This window comes from Sinocyclocheilus rhinocerous, unplaced genomic scaffold (genome assembly GCF_001515625.1).
Source record: "Sinocyclocheilus rhinocerous isolate Xijiao unplaced genomic scaffold, SAMN03320098_v1.1 scaffold44, whole genome shotgun sequence".
In the NCBI taxonomy this organism is placed as follows: Eukaryota; Metazoa; Chordata; class Actinopteri; order Cypriniformes; family Cyprinidae; genus Sinocyclocheilus; species Sinocyclocheilus rhinocerous.
The window spans coordinates 516,640-536,784 of record NW_015631022.1 but is presented as its reverse complement, the minus strand read 5'-3'; the positions used below and the strand labels follow the sequence as shown (position 1 = coordinate 536,784).

Here is a 20,145-nt window from a genome sequence, read left to right as displayed (position 1 = left end):
TCCTATTTGGATCATAATCATCATCCTATACATTAATAAAACATTTATTTCATAACATTATTTATGCAATTTGTAAGTGCAGTGTAAATGCATGTACTAGTGCTAGAAATATGAAAATAAAACAAACAAAAAAGTGTATAGAACCCTGCATGTTTAATTAGGCCTATGCTTTTTTTTTTTTTTTTAATGCAATGGCATGAATTAAACAAAAAAATGTTAAATATGTAATTTTTATTAAAGATGAGTTTTTGACTGCAGGGGGACTTCAAGCAGAAACAGGGAATGTGGAGAAATTATTTAGTCATGAATAATGGGAACAAGCACTTTTAAATTATCATCTGAGTGAGACTTTTAATTGCCACACATTAATCACAACATTATGACAATCCACCACATTGTGAATTCAGCTCAGTGAACTGACAAATTGGCTTGTAACAGACAGAGCAAACTACATTCAAGGGCACTGGCTAGTATATGTATAACTCTGTGGCGACAAAATTGTCATTTTTATTAAGAAATATGCAGACAGTGATCTTTGGTTCATCACAAAACATCTTTGGTATAATATAACAAATAATCTGCACATGTTTACATTATAGATCATGGGAAATGAAGACATAAAGTTGGTCTGTGTTTTTTTATGTGCCCAAATAGCATTTGTTCCAGCTTAAACCATGCAAACATGCTACAGGTATATCAAATGCAACAACCAAATCATTACAAAACGATAAAAAGAAATACAAAATGTTAACAAAAAGTCTTGAACCACCATCTGATTCAAATAATTCAGACTGCATTTCCAAAACAGAAGTCGAATGAATATCCAAAACATTTGAATTGCCATAACAAATTGCTGTCATGAATTTGTGATATTTAGAAATCACCGCTCTTCATCCAAGGGTCTTTGGCACATGAAAAAATCACAATCTTGCAATGCTGAACTGTTTTCCATTTTCAACATTATGTACTTGTTGCCTGGATTTTCTTAGCCTTTAATTATCTCTCCACTGTGTGTTTCCATCCTTTTGAAGTGGTGGAGGTTAAAATTAGCTACAGTTTTACTTTGTAGAGCTATGTTTACTGGACACGAGACATTGTTCTGCTGCTATGACTTCTCAGGACCTTCTGGAAGAGATCATCTGTAATGTGGCAAGAAATATATTAAGATTCAATTTATTTTTCTCTTTCATTTTTTTCAGTGCAATCACATGCAAATTATGAAATATATCTGAGATGGGTTGTTAATTGCATTTACGTGGAAAAAGGTTAGTGAACAATGCATACATACCCTTTTTCATTACTTGAGTCCCAGCCTGGGGTCAAAAATCGAGAAGTAGATATATTTGATTATTTTGACAATTCAAGCACAAAAAATATGTACAAAAAGCTAGCAAGCAAAGAAGAAAGCAATTAAATATCAACACTGATCTACTAGTAAATAATAGTTGATGACATACTAACCCTCACAGCAGAGGCGCGTCTGATTGTTGAGCCTTCAGCCTGGTCACTCACAATTTTAGGAGCTAAAACAGAGTGGCACGTCACATTGTGATGAAGCTCTGAAATAAGATATTGTTTTTATCATAATGTTTAATAAAAACTGGTTTATGACTTACGCAGTGGCTTTATGATTACATCAACAGCATGTACAACTCCATTGGTAGCCATCAGATCAGTCTCGACAACAGGCACCCTGTTCACGTAAACGGTGGAGTTACGCTGCGAGAGATTAAAAGATCAGAATGAAATGTAAGAATTATCAGATGAAATCAGATTCATGAAAGATTGACAATTTATTCATGCTTACATTATTCAAAAGATAAACTCATGCTATTTCATTTATGGTACACAAAACATCTTCCATGTGGAGTTTATATATAAACAATTTCTTGTGTGTGTTCCGCAGAATAACAGCATATAAGTGACCCTGGACCACAAAACCAGTCTTAAGTCTCTGGGGTATATTTGTAGCATTAGCCAAAAATACATTGTATGGGTCAAAATGATTGATTTTTATTTTATGCCAAAAATCATTAGGATATTAAGTAAAGATCATGTTCCATGAAGATATTTTGTAAATTTTCTACCGTAAATATATCAAAACTTAATTTTTGATTAGTAATATGCATTGCTAAGAACTTCATTTGGACAACTTTAAAGGCGATTTTCTCAATATTTAGATTTTTTAGCTCCCTCAGATTCCAGATTTTCAAATAGGTGTATCTCAGCCAGATATTGTCCTATCCTAACAAACCATACATCAATGGAAAGATTATTTATTCAGCTTTCAGATGATGAAGATTCAAAGAAAATTGACCCTTAAGACTGGTTTTGTAGTCCAGGGTCACATATTTGTTCCAACAGTTTCTCAGTATTTAGATTTTTTTGCACCCTCAGATTCCAGATTTTCTAATATTTGTATCTCGGCCAAATATGGTCCTATCCTAACAAACCATACATCAATGGAAAGCTTATTTATTCAGCTTTCAGATGATGTATACATCTCAATTTCGAAAAATTGACCCTTATGACTGCTTTTGTGCTCCAGCGTCACATATATATATATTTAAATGACACAAGACTAATTAAATAATGACAGAAATTAACATTTTTGTGTGAACTGAGCATATAAATAAACACTACCATTCAAAAGTTTGGGGTCAGTAAGAATTTAAAAAAGAAGAAATTAATGCTATCAATAGTGACAGTAAAGACATTTATCACATTTATGTTACAAATTGTTTCTATTTTAAATAAATGCTGATCTTTCGAACTTTCTAGTTTTCAAAGAATTCTGAAAAAAAAAAAAAGTGATTCTTGAGAAGCAAATCGGCATATTAAAATGATTTCTGAAGGATCATGTGACACTGAAGACTGGCGTAATGATACTGAAAATTCTGGAATAAATTAAAACCAGTTATTTTTATAATGCAATCGTATTTCACAATATTACTTTATTTTAGATCAAATAAATGCAGACTTGATGAACATAAGAGACTTGTTTCAAAAACATACCAACCCCAGACTTTTGAACAGCAGTGTACCAATATCACTTCTATTAAAGATAGAGAATCTAAAAAGCATTTCTGGACTCAATAATAAGATGAAATTGATTGTTGAGTACTGACAGTGCCTAACTCCAGTTTATCTCCTGTCAGGGGCTTCATTCTGGTATGTGAGGTCACAGCGCCGCTGACCAGGAACTCTTCACCAATGTGGTATCTCAGAAGGTTTGCCAGCTCCTTGGGGTCTCCTATGTACAAAATAGCAAGGAAACAACAGATGTAGGTATATTCTGCACACTGTAAAAAATGACCGTGAATTTAACGGTAAAAGACTGTAAAAATGCTACAGTAAAAACCTGTTAAATGGTTAACGGTAAATTCCCCTACTATATACGGTGAAAAACTGTATTGGACATTAATTTTACGGTAGTATACCGTTTTTGGAAGTGAAAAAGACCGAATTTACAGTGAATAAACGTAAATTGACATTCCCAGAATTCCCTGCGTTACATTTCAAATTTGATGTTTTTTTGTTGAAATAACTGTTTCTTCTTCAGTTTTGTATATTAGGGTTGTGTGTTACACCTAATGTTGTTAAATGAATGTTTATTGCATTATTTCAGTTTCATGTGTGTTACCATGATGGTGTTTGGTGTTTGTGTGAATGACACTGTGCACCTTCTATATATGTTATTATTTATAAGCTGCTTGTGATGGGCTTTGGTTCATCATGTGACCTTCTCATCACCACCCGCATTTGGTGGTTATCAGTGTATTACAAAGGTACAAAACTTTTGAGGTACAAGTAATTTCAGTACTTCAATAGGTTGGTATATTAACATTATATCAGTTAATGAAATTACGGTATTTAACTGTAAATTTAAGTTAAAACCGTAAAACCTAAAACGTTGCTACCGTACTTTTTACAGTAAAATTCCGGCAACCACAGCTGACATACACAAACACTTATACTGATTACAGAGTTCCCATAGAAACAAATAAGACTAGTTGGTGTGTAATGATGCACTGAACATCTGCTTTTCTAACACATATGGTGACACAGGAGACATTACTCATGAGCTTGTTGAGGTCAGCGGGGGGCATTGCACTGAAAGCAGCATTGGTGGGGGCAAAGAAGGTGTAGGTCCCTTTTTTGTTCAGGAGCTCGGTCAGGCCTGCTCTCTGAATGGCGCCAACCAAAGTGCTGTACGGATGAGAGTTCATTAATGCACATTATTAGGAGCGTATCTTTAGGCGATAGAAGACAGTTAGACTGACAGTTCAGATTCCACCCAGGTCATTAGAAATCTGAAGAAATTACAGCATCGAGTTTGAACACGCAAGTACATGATCATTAGCAGCTGCAAATTCCCTTTCAATAAGACTGTGAAAACAATTACGCCCTTTATGGTGGAAAATATTTTCTTCTAGGTTTTTATAGGGTATTTTGGTTAAATCACCTCTGATGTGAGGTTAAATCTTTTGTACTCGAGTCTCAAATACCTCTAGAATGGTTTAAATAGTCATAAGCACCTTTTTTAAAGTAAAAAAAATCTTTAATTAAAAATCTTGTCATTCCAAACCAAGGTTATTTTTTAACTAAAACTAAAACCATAAAAAAATATTATTTACTTGAAATAAAATAAACGCTAACTGAAATCATATATAATGAAATAATAATAATTTAGAATGAAATAATAATTAAGATATTTTCAATTTAATTGAAATTTAGTTTGCACTAAACTAATAAACAATGCACTAAAATAACAAAAGCTAAAACTGATATAGAAATGTATAAATATAGAATAAAATAATAATAGAATAGTAATATAGAATAAAAAATATAGACATATTTTAAAAAAGGCAAAAATACACAACAAATTTACTAAAAATAAAAAACTGAAAATATAAAAATAAAAAGTGAATCAAAATATTCATAAAAACTATAATAGTATCTCAGTGATACTAAAATAACACTGTGCCAAGCCCATACAGCTATACGTCTTGTGTGGAATACAAAAGGGGAATTAAAAAATGTTGTCTTGTTTCCAGATAATGAAAAGCACATGGCATTTGGGCTGTCAAGCTCCAAAAAAGCACTGTAAAAACATCATAGAATTAGACTGTACCACTCAATAGCTTTGGTTTGCTGGTGCCTTTTGACACCAAATGCAATTTGTTTACAACTGTCTTCTGACTAAATGTCATTCACATCAGTGGGGCCACATTTGATTCAAGATGCACTTACGTCCTAGTACTGAATATAGAGTAGACAGCCATACTGGTTTGAAATGACATTCAGCTGAGAAATTGATACCAGAATTTATTTAAGACATCACTGTGAGGATTATCGTCAATGTGCTTACCTGAAACGATCATCTGCCTTCAGGACGTCCATGACGGTTCCCATGGGGGGTGCTAGGATCTGGTCAACAATGAACATATTTGCATAGCGGCCATTTTTGTCATGTGCAGCAATGCAGGCGTTCTCAATGCACAGGCTCTGCAAAGTGAAACGGTTAAGGTTATTGGTTATACAGATCAGCACATTTGTTTCAAAGCTCTCTTTTCTCACAAGACAGACGATGCATGAAGTGGACTGTGGAAAACGTTAAGGTGGTCCAAAGGAGAGGTATCCGGTGGTCTGTGAATTCCATTACAAAGCAGAAATGTGAGAGCGCAGACTGAACTATACCAGCCTCGCTGCCAGCTACAACATGGCTAGAAATAAAAAAAAACGTGGCTCTTATGATGGATTGAGATGGGAAATGGGGAGTTTCATAATGCAAGAAGGATTTATTTCCTTCACCATTGTCATGAAAATGAAAAGTATTGATCTGTTGCTATAGGATTTTGTTCAGTATAGATAGATATCAATGCTTCATTTAAAAATAGTTGCTGGGACTTGGGTTTGTGTTGAATTATTCCCATATGTATAATTCAAGACTTACATTTCTGAACACAAAAACTCTAAGTTTCAATCCACCAAGGGTCTCCAACTCCTGCCCATGGTAAAGGCTCTTAGAGGAAAACTTCTCCTTGAGAATGTGGTTTCTCAGCAGTTTCTTCAGGTCGGGTGTCATGGCCAAACTCTTGTCTGCATGCAAATGACACAATTACAGTTATTTCAGAGTTTCTTAAGGCTCAGTTGCTGCGGTAGCTCAAAGAAAATGGAGTGATCCAACCTTTAAAAGCATCGTTCAGTGGAGCTAATAAAGTCACAGCCTCAGAGCCAATGAGATGATCAGTAAGACCGGCATCTTTAAAAAGCTTGGAGGCTGTGGTAACAACGGATCCCTCTACAAGCTCCAGGAGGGTCTTGGCTAAAAATAAATATATACACATTAATTCCATTTTCAGCAAAAAAAATAATAGTAATATTTAAATACAAATATCATGTATTGCTAATTCATTAAATTTTTATATTTAAATGTACAAATATCATGTATTGCTAATTCATAAATATCATTGTGCTCTTTTTGTATCATCCTAAATTATTAGAACATAATAAAAAGTTCCTATTATCTGATTTTATGTCCTCAAAATAAATAAATAAATAAATCAGCATGAATTAATTTAGAAATTAATACATAGAAATATAATGTATATAATAGAATATATAATGTGTAATCAAATTATTCTATGTATCAATTGCATTTTTGACGTATTTATCATTTTTAAATAAATTAACATGAAAAAATAGTGTCATGACATTGACATTTAGGCTAGATTTACTAACAGCTTGCACCAGCGCCAACCCACTTTTGGCATTAAGAAACTACTGTCAGGATTTACTAAAGGCATGCAGTGAAAAATTAGTACTGAAAAGGCATGGACAGTTATTTTTTATCCAGACCTTATTTGCATATGCATTTGTTGGAGTTTCCCTCTCAGAAGCAACATTTATGGTAGGAGAGCATTTAAATGAATCATGCAAGTTTTACTAAGGTTTGAGCTAGTCAATTTGTTGGTTTTTGTGCCGTAATTTAACAGCCAAAAAAGCATGTCTTAAACCAGATGCTAATTTGCGCTGCTCTTGGTAGATTGCGTTGGTCATTATGGAAATGATCCAGCTGTGTCTGTGATCTTCATTTCATGCATTGAACTTTCCACTCCCATCTGCGCTTTTATGGGATTGTGCTCTCACACTAATTTGCCCTGTTTAGTAAATCTGGCCCTAAGATCTTCTAAAGATCAAACCTGAGTCAGGGATAAGAAGTTCATTGACGTAGTGAATGACTCCATTGGTTCCAAGCTTGTCTCTCTGCGTGACGATGGCTTTGCCGTTGATGGTCATCTCTTCGCCATCGCAGCCGACTTCCAGCACGGTGCCCTGCAGGGTCTCCAGAGGTGTTCCAGCCACAATGGACTCAGAGCAGTGCAGGTTCTTCAGAATGTGGTAATTCAGCAGATCTAAAGTGGATGGAGACCAAAAAATGATGACCGGATGACAACATCAGCACAACTGTGCTACTGGAGAAACCATGACAACTGTTCTGGAAACACAAAAAAAATGAAACCGATGTTGCAACATCTGGGAAGTTTATGAGGTTGCACTTACATGAACTCAAACTCAACATGAAATCAAATTGTTCCTATATTTTTCTGCATGTTTCTGCTCTTATTATGCACAAATCACAAGTGTACATTATTCCTAACCAATCTTTTAGCACAGTCTAATAGCTTGCTTGGACACTGAAACTATTTTCCTGCTTGGCTGACATTACGAACAAATCCCTCTTACTTTTCAGTGGCTTCTTCCAACCACCTGGCTCCATTCTGCTCTAGACAAACGCCTACTTTTCACAATCCAATCATTTCCCAGTGGATAAAATTAAATCCCACTCACTTTTTTCTCATTGAATATCCAGTTTCACTCAGAAATGCATCATATTTGGAAGTAAAATAAAAGTTGCTTCATGCTGAAAAAGAGCAAAAGACCTTTGAGAGCAACAGGGTCTCCCAAAATTCTGGTCAGCGTTTCTGGAGGAATCTTCTCAAAGGCTTCATTGGTTGGAGCAAAGATGGTGTAGAAACCCTCGTTCTCCAACAGATTAGTGAGGCCAGCGGCAGCAACCGCAGTCTAAATGAAAAGCAAAGGAGGTCGTTCAATGAACTTTGCACTATTTATACTACTAAATGTCTACTGAACCAGCAAATTCCCTCAATAACGATATAAGATCTACCCGTAGAGTGTCCAGGTCATCATCGGTGTCAATCAAAGAGTTGACATTATTGGTAATGGCGGTGATGACTCTGTCAACAACATGCACAATTCCATTGGTGGCATGCTGGTCTGTCTTCACAAGCCTTGCACAGTTCACTGTAACAATCTGCAACAAAACATATGATTGGTAAAGTACACAAAACCTCACAGCAAATCATTTGGAATATACACTAGTTGACACAAATCTTAACAGCATTAAACAACCACAGAGAAAGTAAACAACATATTTCCATTGAGAACATCTAAACAAGACTCTTGTTGGTTCAAGCAGCACTGATGGTTTCAACCAAACTGGACTTACTCCATTAGAATAATGGTGGATATGAACATCAAAGTCCTGATACATGGAGGGGAACAAAGCGCCATGCTTAAGATCGTCAGAAGTCAAGCGTTTGTTGATCATGTGGTAGTGCAGAGCGTTGAGGAGCTCAATGTTGACGTTGCTCACCAAGGCATCCAGAATTTCCTACAGCACATTTTGAAATGACATTGAGCTTATCTTGATATTTTTGCTGTTTTTACAGTTATAATGGTTTTTGGGAACTCTGCCTTGCCTAAAATGACAGGAAACTCTTTATTTTTTCTACATGATCTATGGAGTGGCAACTCACAGTGGGAAGTGCAGCCCAAGCCTCATTGCTTGGAGCAAAGAATGTGAAGCTGCCGGGACCTTCGATCTCCTCCTGCAATTTCGCTCTTTCAGAGTACATCTTGGTAGTAGTGGCTCCAACCACACCCAAGGTTTTATAGATGTTCACCAGAGGTAGAGCTTTGAAAAATAAATCAATTTTTTATTGTTATATCATCATAACAAACCTCTTTTCATGCACACAATTTATAATTACGTACCTGCTGGACAGCCTTTTTCTCCAATCACCTTCTCATAACCAGGACAGCACTCATAGCTGACCACCCTACAAAGAAATGTTCAAAACATCATTGGGTTTCATAGAAGATTATGTACAGATCCCATCAGAAATGGGAGTTCTTCAGGAACTTCTGCAGGAAATCAGGTCTATATTTCTCTCTTTATTACTGTGAGGGCTGAAGGGCTGTGACAACCAACACACTCCTCGATGCGTTTTAAAGTGCATGGCTTAAGCTATACTGTACTTCTTTTTATTTTGTGCCAGGCATTTCCATGATAAATAAGGTCTGTGCTCGAGTTGGTCTTAGAGGGTCATAAAATCTAATTTCCTTTGGTAGCTGAAGAATCCAGAGGTACGGTATGGGCCAGGGAAACTCCTGAGAGGGAACTCTAACACCAGCAGTCCTGCCAATAAAAACAATGGGAAATTCCTAGGAACCACCATGCAAAGGTGCAATAATTGGGATACTGAAGATTGACATATTGCTTTCCTCAGACGTTTCCTTTTCTGAAAAATGTTATGATCTCTTACTAATGCATTTAATGTTTATATGCATAATCACTTTTTATCAGTTCACTATTACTAACTCACTACTAAAAAGGTTTGTTTTTCCAAGAAATAAACGTTGCATTATTTCCTGAGGGTAAAACTGGGTTTTACAATGACACAGTGCTTGTATTGAGACTAAATAATGACTACTAAGTCTCATCTCAATCTCAACAATCTCAGCCAATCTCAACAAATTGTTAGCATACTATCTTGAGTGACCCACAGCATCTTAGACGGTGATAGAGTGGAAAACTAGAAGGCAAATCTAAACAAAGGCAACAATCCTAACATTCAGGCATGGGACAGACTTGTAAAACACACGGAAGAGGAAAGCAGATTGAACTGATTATCAAAACAGATGGTAACTCAACTCCTGTTTGTCCTCTGCCAACATAAGCAAAGATGGTAGCCATGGATTTCTGACAAAATAAACAGCTAGGCCGCATAAGTTACATATTGTGCACTTTCAAGTGGTGAGACAAGTGGTTCCAAGAAGCATTGTGAAAACTGTATTATGTTGAAATCTATATTTAGCGTGTGGGTGGTCATCTGATTCATCATTTTGCATCTTCAAAAACGTCTCACTTCCTTATATCAGAAGTGACAATATAATTTCCCAGACAACTTCTTCTTAAACAGAAGATAAGGCATAAATGGTTCTCATATTTAAAACGTTTGCTGAAATCATCCAATCATATCATCACGATTACAGTATATATGAATATAACCATTACAATCACTGAAATTCAGCAAAAAATATTTCTGTGAAAATAAAGTGCCTGAACCAGGTGGCTAGCAAAAAGAGAGCACTGGGGAGTAATTTGTGAAAAAAGTTATTGGTCTCTCCTCAAGTGACCTGGAAACATGCTGTTCCAGAGCACTGACCTTTATGAACCAACCATACAAAGAGTGCAATTGTTCCCACAAAATTCCTCCAACCCCAAACGTCCAAACCCCAAAGAAACTCTGTAAATCAAGTGAACTTAAGTGTCACAGAACCCAACCTTGGGCTTTCCTGAGTAAGGTACATCCTTTCACCGCAAGGCTCAACATTTTTTTTCTCACAGACATCAGAGTGAATGGAAAACTCCTTGAGACCTGGTCTCAATGATTTGTGTGTGCTTGGGGATATAAGACTTTCAGAAGTCCCAACTGAAGTCATTTCCTAAAAGCATCCAAGCACCCACAGCAACTCTGACTTCCTTCTTGTTTCTTGAGAACGGCTATGAAAGAAACTCTGTTTAAACATGGGGAGATGAATAAAACAAGTCCTTCTGTGTCTCAAGATTTTCCGGTGCGATTTTAAATCTTGTTCTTGAGCAGAATTGCCAAACAGACAGCATTTAAAAGAAAAAAATTACTAAATGTATGACTAATAACCGGCAAAATCAATTAATTAAAAGACAAAATGGGGCAAAAAAAGACAATTCTCCCACAACATTACATTTTTTATGTACACTACTGTTTAAAAGTTTGGGGTCAGTAAAACGTTTTTTGGGGGGAAAACTAAAACTATTTAGTAGGGTGCATTAAATTGATCAAAAGAGGTACCCACAATTTTACAAAGTTTCCACAGAAATCTAATGCAGCACAACTGTTTCCAACACTGATAATAATCAGAAATGTTTCTTGAGCAGCAAATCAGCATGTAGAATGATTTCTGAAGGATCATGTGACACTGAAGACTGGAGTAATCATTTATCTTTGCACCACAGGAATAAAGCACATTTAGAAATACATTCAAATGGAAAAGTGTTATTTTAAATTGCAATAATATTTCACAATTTTAATATTTATAGTGTATTTTTAATCTTTTGGACGGTAAATATACCTGATATAGGGCATCACAAAGTATCATCTAACCAGAATACACTGGGATATTAAAAAACGTCTGCACACTAAACAACACCCAACACTTGTTGGCGTACCTTATGTAAGCAACATTAATCATAATGTCTCCAAATCTAGACATTCCAGACTCCATTCCGGATTCCAGCATACTTAATAAGCATCCACCATGTCCTGTGCCAAAACATCAGCTTCATTTAATTTCTGCATTGTAGACACTGAATATGCGGTTCCTCCTGAACTCTAATATCTTTGTCTGTGGTATGTTCGTGTAACCAATAACACCTTTTCCCCCTGTGGGGACATCAAGTGGATGTCAGTCAAACAGCGTTGCTACAAGTTGTAATTGGGATCAAGGTCTTAGTGCACTGAAGAGCTTTCAGACAGAATGGCACTCAGATTTATCAGCCTCGCATTAATGCACTGTTCAGGATATTAGGCAATTTAACCCCACGAAGTCTGAAGCCAATTACCAAGAGACATATGGTAACCATTACTACACAACGTTCTTCTATATCTATTGTCAACTTGAACTCAAGTACCCTGCACTGTTCCATTATATAGATACAAAAGAAAAGTGCTTAATGTGTCTACTATGTAAATTTATAACTATAGTTAAAGTCGTTAACACTTTAACAAGACATTTCATATTCAGGTCTTCAAAAGGTTATTATTTTAGAATATGCTTCACCAAAGTTGTCTAACCCTATGAATATATGTGATGAATCCTCCTGCATAGGATAATAATAATCATTTATGACAACCTGTCCTGCTCTTCAAAGCGCATAGATGATGCATTTTAAATTCCTTACAGCTAGAAAGGTGATTACAATCTTTTATTTTTCAATATAAGTTTATTCACATTTATATATCTCAGCACATTCTGGTAGTTTAGATGAAAAAAGTCTGTAATAAACTTAAATCTAGTTGCATAAATGTGGGGAAAAGACTCTTGCATGACAACTGGTGAAACATTTTCCATCTAGTTATGTCCTGAGAGAGTTTTTTCCTCTGCAACTTAAAAAGACAATGGTATTTTATCTAAGAAGAAATATTCACTGAATCCAATACACTGGTTCACTGATAGATAGATAGATAGATAGATAGATTTCTGTATTAAGATATCTGTGGTCACTCACGTTGGTTTGCCACATATTTTGCGGTGATACCATTGCTTGCAGTTGGTGAAGTACTTCTTATCCGTTCCTTGAATCTTCTGCATAGCACAAACATTAGGGCTGCAACACAAATCAACACAGCTTTCTTTAAATGTTCCTAACATGCACCAAATGCTCAATGCATGCTGCAGGACTAAAGAAGAAAAAGTTTTTCAGTGATGTTGGGAAAATGATCAGTAGGGTTGCATATAAACCAGAGGGCCTTTATTTGTGTTTCAAATCAAATTTAGTGCACACATTAGTTATCTGCCTTTATAACAATCAATGAAAGAATCAAGAGTATGATCCCTGCGGAACAGCTCTTACCCATGAGTTCTTCCTCTTATCCTGCTGTGCTGAAGAACCGCTTGATACGGGGTTTTCGCGGCGAAAACTGTCGCGATTAAGGTGATAGCCAGAGCAAACAAAGTTAAGCGCTTCATCTCGAGTCCCTGCAAGCGCACTCCAGAGCGGCGCCGCGTGCGGCAGAGTCCGGCTTAAATACCGAGACCCCGGTGCTCAGGGAGGGGCTTGAGACGACCAGAAACACGACACTTTCACTCACACCATGACAAAGCTCTGATGCATGTTACTGGATTATAACACTCAATAGAATAACTCACTGTTAAAGTTGATAATATACTGTAAACATGTTATACTGCTAGAATTATTTAATATAGTTAAACCGACAACTGTGCATAATTGAGTGCAAAATGAAAGTAAAATGAAGTAAATATAGCCTATAGCTTATATATAGCCTTTTCAATAGCCTAACCTATTCTTGTGTAGCCTATGTAAAAGTACAGTAGTAGCCTATCATTAAAAATAGTCGTGAAAATGTGTATTATTGTAAATATGGTCATAATACATTGAAAAAAAATGATAATGACCTGTTGATAGCCTACTTGATTTCTTTTTTTTATTTTGATGATTTTAATGAATTTGTCGTTACTTACAAAAACAAATTGCAATCAGATAAAATAAATTCTCTCAATAGCTTGCTCTAGTTCACTATTAATTTATAGTCACGATTTACAGATTTGTCTTTAAGTAAAAATAAATGTAATAACCATGAGGTAAAATTAGCTCATCAACATTCAGTGAATATGAGCTGCCATATGGGTTAAACGTGTAAGCCCTGCTGGGTAAAATAAGCAAACCAGCATGTGTCCTCTCCTGTATTTACCCAGCAGTGCATTAAAAAAAAAACCCATTGGGTTGTTTTTAACATTTGTGATACCTTGATAATTCACCATATTTTAATTGCACTATTAGAATTCTTAATTAGACTGAGGTATTGTAGCAATTGTTAAAATCTCTTGGTTTGCATGCTTGCTGTGTGTAATTGACCTCAATTCTGACCTCTAAAGACTAAAGAATGAACTACATTAAAGAAACGCACCTATTCTGGAACTATAATATTACCTGATAAACTTCACCAAAACCTCACTTGAACAGTCATATGTTTGGAACATCAAAATACTTCAACAGCACTCTTACTTTCAGCATTAATAAAACACTTATTAGGTGTGCTTAGACTTTTCAAAACATCGGCACTCACTTTCAACACAAAGAATGTCTTTTTAATATTTGATTTGATTTGATTAAACTGGCATTTAAATCCCAAAAAGACAGAAAACTCTTGATCTTTTCTTCTATTTCCCCTACAAAAGCAGCACAGATGGCATTTGTACATCAAATCCATTACAGAATGCCTTACTGCTACACTTTTCTTTCAAATTGGTTTCCAATAAGCATTTAATTGTACAATAAAAAGGTCAAGTTTCCAATCCAGCTGAAGAAATGGGATGATTAAACACTTGATATTTCTCTTGGATGTTTAAAAATAACATTTAATTCCATCAGTTACATTTTTAAGCGTTAGGGAGTTATGTGGCTAGTTGCATAATCAAATCCACTACTGTAAACTAATAAATATGTGAGAAACTCATAATTAAATAATGTTGATACAGCAGATTTAGCCAAAAATACAAGAGAGGATCTAAAATAAACAATGTGTCAACGGTATGTTTGGACAGGCTATTCTTTCTTATTTTCTTTTACAGTAGGGTTGGCATGTGGTCTATTTTGGGGTTACCCTATAAATCTTGCAGCAGTGGTTAATGACCGCTCCTCATATCCTCAGACCGGCCGATGCTCCATTAGCTGTGTGGTATTTAGAGAGGTGATTCCTCCTGAACCCAATTGCTGGGTTTGTCCCTATTTTACCCAGCACTGAGTTGTGTTTAACCCAGCATTTTTTAGAGTGCAGTCTTAAAAAGTTAGTCATCTAATTTGTTTTCTTCAAGACTGGTCATAATTATTTAAAGTCAGTTACAAAAAGGTAGACTGGCCCAATCTGAATCAGAAAAGTAAGACTTCTTGGCTAACTGCTAGTTGGTCAAACATAGTGACTATATTTAACTTTGATAACTTTGAATGAATGTTCTATTAATGTTACAGAGAGAACCTTTCCAAATGTTAGCCAAAGTTGCCTGATAGATGTGAATAACTTACCTGATAATCACATGTTGAGAAACTTATTTCGATTTGATTCTAAGATCAAAGAGGAAAATATCAAACATTCTGATCACAGACATCCTCTGGAGAACCATTTGAAACCCTTTTGCAACAAACCTCCCAATCTGTTACTTCAATCTCCCTTTTCATACATAATAAACATAAATAGCAGCATAAACAAGACCAAGCGCTTCTGTGAAAGGAGAAGAACAGAAATTAAGTCTATAAAAGGAATAAAATAGGTAGGATCACACAGAATATATAATAGGCTATAATATAATTAACAGATTAACAAAAGGCAAAAAATAAAAATAAAAAAAATTGTGCAACAAGTATAGGCTACGCTCGTTTTTTTGTGACAGTCTTAATGCATTTAATTTATTTTCTTTGTATCTTTATTTGATTTAATCCACAGGCGCCTCACGCACACACACACACACAACATTAGCTCTATACCGTTGCCTGACATTTCAGCCATTCATCATCAAACTAAAATGCAGTCAACCAAACATAAAAGTTACACTGTTTATTTAAAGGTCCGCTGTAAAATCAGCGTGCAGCGCCCAAACAAACATTTTTGCGCATGTGAAGGATTTTACACAGATATTAGAACATGAGTGAAGTATAAAGCCATGTTTAGGCTACATAATGAATAATAGTTATGCAAACAAATGTTACAAATATAGCAAAAATGGAAACATTTGGATTCTTGTGGTAGGCCTATGAGACAGGCTCGTGAGCCCAATGCCGTTTTAGATTTCCTTGACATTTGTATGCTGTTTATAATGAATGCCACTATAGCCTAATTTGTGTTTTATTTTATAGTTTAATATATAATTTTATAACTACTTATTTTTCATTCTTGTTCTGTTCTGAATACCGTTAAATTTAAAATATTTGTTGTAGGGTGAGGGGAACTAAATAGACTGTTTATATTTACCAGTATTTTAATATACATATAAATGACATAAATGAATGTAGCCTAATTGTTTGCAATTACAAGGTTAACAGGTGTTGTTGGAGTAAGATCAATTTCTCTTTCATGAGATTACTTCCTCTTTTTGGCCGGGTTTCGTTTATCCGTGTCGTAAACTCTAGGGGCGTGGCTTCTAAACCAGGTGCTTTTAGGGGCGTGATATTCAAATGACGATTGTTTTCTGTCGCCACATTTATCAACGTGCGATCATTCTCTGTCCTACTCTGTCCTAGTCGTTCTTTCCATTGTTGATTCAACACTCGGATGTCAACAGAATCATTTGTAATGGAGTGAAAAATGCCCATGCAGCATACTGTATCACTGCAGCTTTCCATATCAAGCCACGGGAATGGGGAATGGGTTACCTTAAGGGGAAACAATTAAGTGTGTTTTTCCACTCTCCTTGGGGTACCAGTGGTCTCCTTACTGTCTGGCATTACTTCCTGTTTCCAAGAGCAGGTTAACTGAAGCCAGAAAACAATTTAGCAAGCAGACAATGTTGACTCTAAAACAATATTTAAAACGAAAACTAATGGACATGAAAACACTGGGTTACAGTATCTGTGGTCACACTGGAAAGATATAACAGGTGGCTTTGTGTATAAGAGCAAATTTTCATGGTTACCCATAAGCTGCATGGAATCCCTGTTATAAACAATCCAAGAGCATCTTTCCGGTCCAGCTGATGAATCAGATGTGCGGAAATCTGCTGAAATAATTCAAAATGTACTTTGTTTAATGCCCAACGTCAAGAGTTATTTTATTTTTAGATGTTCTTGGACTGCATCATCCCACGTTGTCTATGTTTATGCCAGCGTCAGAGAAAAATGGCTTTTAATCTAATTTGTTATAGTCCTTCAGACTTTAAGTGACATTGAATTTCCAGAGTAATGGACATGCCATTATTATTGCTCACTTCTGTTTAGATAGACCTGCTGTCTCACACTGAAAAAAGAATGTGTCATTAATTTAAAGTGCATTTCAATATTGGTCTAATCAAAATCATGGTTTCCAGTTTAAAACTGTTTTGTTCAGTTTGTCTAAAAGCAAAAAATGCCCTAAGGAAAAAAAATAAAGAAAAAAGAATCAATGTTAAGTACAATGAAAAAAAAAAGACTTAAATAGTATTTTCTTGTAAAACGTACCCTAATAATCATTTTAGCAACAACTTTGAAAAAAATAAAATATCTTTTTTTTTTTTTGCTGTGCAGTATTTCATATTATAGTTTTACAGAATGCTGATGTGCAGGAGACATATTGGCTGCTTTACTGACAAAAATTATTGCAGGTTTTATTAACTTTTCGGCGTTTTTTTTTGCATATTTTGAAAAGACATCACAAGCATGAGGGTCTTTCAAAGCTGTCTTCATTCATTGTAAGTAAACTAAACTAATGTTTTAGTTTCATCTTACTTCAACTTTTGGGATGCAATTAAGTGAAATTAAGTTGTAAAAAGCCAAAAAATATAATGATATTTTACCTACATTAAGTAATATTTTGGCTTATGTCTAAAGAAAATGTATCTAGTATATGGTCTTTAAATAATCTTTATTTATTTATTTACTTTTTGTATAAATGTATTTGTCCTTAATAAATAAATGTTTTTTTTTTAAATCAATATTAAATAAAAATGTAAGGTTCAATTAAAAAAAATAAGAAAAACTAATATATATGGCTCACTGTAATATATATATATATATTACATATATATATATATACATATATATGTGTGTGTGTGTGTGTGTGTGTGTGTAAAATAACAGAAAAACTACTGGCAGCTCATTAAACAGAGCATTATCTAATAATTTTACGGACATTTCCATTAACTCAAAAACAATGCAATGCAGTGTAAAATTCAAAATACTGGCAAAATAGCTTGAAAAAATAAATGTATAAAAGTATTTTTATATTATTAAAAAATCATCATTATACAGTACATTTTTACAGATTTTTTTGACAAATTAATGTTTCTTTCAAAATTGGTCCAAAGTATTGGTCCAAGATTTTCAGCGTATATACTCGCATAAAAAGAAAACTGTTGACAATGCAGCTACAAAAAATATCAGCCATAATAGTGCTTTTTAAAGTGGGAAAATGACTGAGAGTATATGTTTTAATGAAATAAGAGGGACTCTATTTGTGCAGCTTTGTATCTGAAACAGGATCAGGTTACTGAGGCTGATGCCTCAAGGGAAAGAGTCAACATAACATGCTCTTGTGGACCTTCGCTCTCAGGATTCCCTTAATATGTGTTTTTGCCAGTATGGAAAAGTTCAATCAGTCATATACTTCCACTAGAAAAAAGTCCAGCTGAACCTCTCAGTGCTTAATGCACTCCACAACCACTTAAACTTCAACCACAATATATTTCAGTGGCAGCGATGTTTAGACATGTGTGAGACGTGAACTGAATGCCCTGGCTTGACCCTGATGGAATGAATCAGTCTACAGTGAACCCTTGTTAGGCCACATTACAGGACAGGGAAAGAGGAGAGCCTGTGTGATCTCATGACCCTGCCACATGGAGGAGGAGGAGGAGGAGGAGGAGGCTGAAATATTCCAGCAACACACACAGCAAAGCCTTTCTGGACAGCTGGACCGCACATACATTACAAGGATAAATGCAAAATATGGATGTGGAGGTGGTCAACCTAAAGACAACTGCAGGGGTCATCTAACAGTGGTACAAAACCCCCCTAAAGACATAATTTAATGTGCCTTCACCTTAATGTAAACAGAGTGATGAAGGGCACATGAGTAGTATTGGTGCAGTACGGTTTTTTTTTCATAATGCAGTGGTTCTCAGTCTTTTTGACTCCAAGTCCTCCCAAAGTCCACAACAATATTCAAAGGACCCCCATGTAATATGTTAATAAGAGTGTTCACAGATTAAAATAAATAGCTAAAATAATTCTAACTAAAATTAAAATAAGTTTTAGAATTATAAAAGTTTCTCCAGGGATCCTTCTCCTTTTAACCAATGAATTTACGTGATTTCTCCCGTTTTTTTGTGATGTACTAAATAAATATTTTCTGACAACATATTTTTTAGCATGGCATCAAAAACATATATTCTAATGAAAATGCCCATGGATTTATACAATTTTATTAATTTACATGAATTTTCCACATCTAGAAACTACACTTTTAAAATCACGTTTTTCAAGACAGTGGGAATACTATTTCTTAATAGAAAAAAAATTTAATATCTTGATTTTCAGTTGTTTTAACTTATTTTAAAGCGTGTTTTATCTTATTTTAAGTCTTCTTTGCCCTCAGTTGAGAACCATTGTCCTAAGGGGTTCATTAGTGCCATCTTATGGTTATACACAAACTCCTTGTGAGACATATGGGCAATATTTGGATATAAGCAAAATTATTTCATTAAGGGTACATTGGTGCTAAATCTGCCCAAGATAATAGACATTTCACTTAATTTTCTCACAAAACAGTAAAAGTCAACAAACTCCAACAGCTACACATTAAGTGAAACATAATAACATTTTGTTTAATTTGGTTTTAGCATTCTGCTGTATACTCAGCAATAATTAGTAAAGCTGCAGGCGGTTTACTACAAAAATACAAAATCTGAAACTACTGTATATCTAATGCTTCAGTTTTAAGTTATAAAAAACAAAGATATTTTAATAAATGATCTCTGAAGATTGATGATAGAAATGCTAGATTTTCATTGTTGAAGCCCAAGAAAGCAGCAGACTGACAGCCCACATTATTTGGCACCTGCAGGAGATTCTTTAAGACTGACATTGCGACTGACACATGCATCTGCTTAATTGAGAATGGGCAATGTTTCATATGGATGATTCAACTACTCAAGTGAAGATAAACCACCCAGTACATCATTTCAGTGCACACAAAAAGCCCATTTTATTATTATTCTGAGCTCCAGAGTTTACGAAGGTATCCCAAATCTAAATTCCAAATATATAGTTAAATGGGTCATAGGATGCCCATTTTCCACAAGTTGATATGA

The 20,145-nt window shown here is 35.0% G+C and overlaps 1 protein-coding gene across 1 annotated transcript; it reads right to left on the bottom strand.

The window, feature by feature from the left end:
* Positions 1–331: 331 nt before the first annotated feature.
* Positions 332–13,143, bottom strand: tgfbi (transforming growth factor, beta-induced). Its single transcript, XM_016553630.1, has 17 exons — positions 12,983–13,143; positions 12,638–12,736; positions 9,082–9,146; positions 8,844–9,001; positions 8,534–8,698; positions 8,192–8,338; positions 7,947–8,088; positions 7,206–7,418; positions 6,191–6,328; positions 5,957–6,102; positions 5,372–5,508; positions 4,079–4,209; positions 3,129–3,253; positions 1,617–1,719; positions 1,462–1,523; positions 1,289–1,313; positions 332–1,139 (listed from the first exon to the last, which is right to left on the bottom strand). The coding sequence occupies exons 1-17, from the start codon at positions 13,096–13,098 to the stop codon at positions 1,078–1,080; spliced, it is 2,034 nt and encodes a 677-aa protein (XP_016409116.1). The 5' UTR covers positions 13,099–13,143; the 3' UTR covers positions 332–1,077.
* Between the last annotated feature and the right edge of the window lie 7,002 nt (positions 13,144–20,145).

Bases quoted from the DNA above. Each gene is read 5' to 3' on its own strand.
- tgfbi (XM_016553630.1), bottom strand. From the start codon at position 13,098: ATGAAGCGCTTAACTTTGTTTGCTCTGGCTATCACCTTAATCGCGACA. The intron at 3,254-4,078 runs GTAATGTCTCCT...TTTTGTACATAG, and splicing joins TGACCTCAACAAGCTCATGA to GAGACCCCAAGGAGCTGGCA. The intron at 1,524-1,616 runs GTAAGTCATAAA...ACTCTGTTTTAG, and splicing joins TGTAATCATAAAGCCACTGC to CTCCTAAAATTGTGAGTGAC.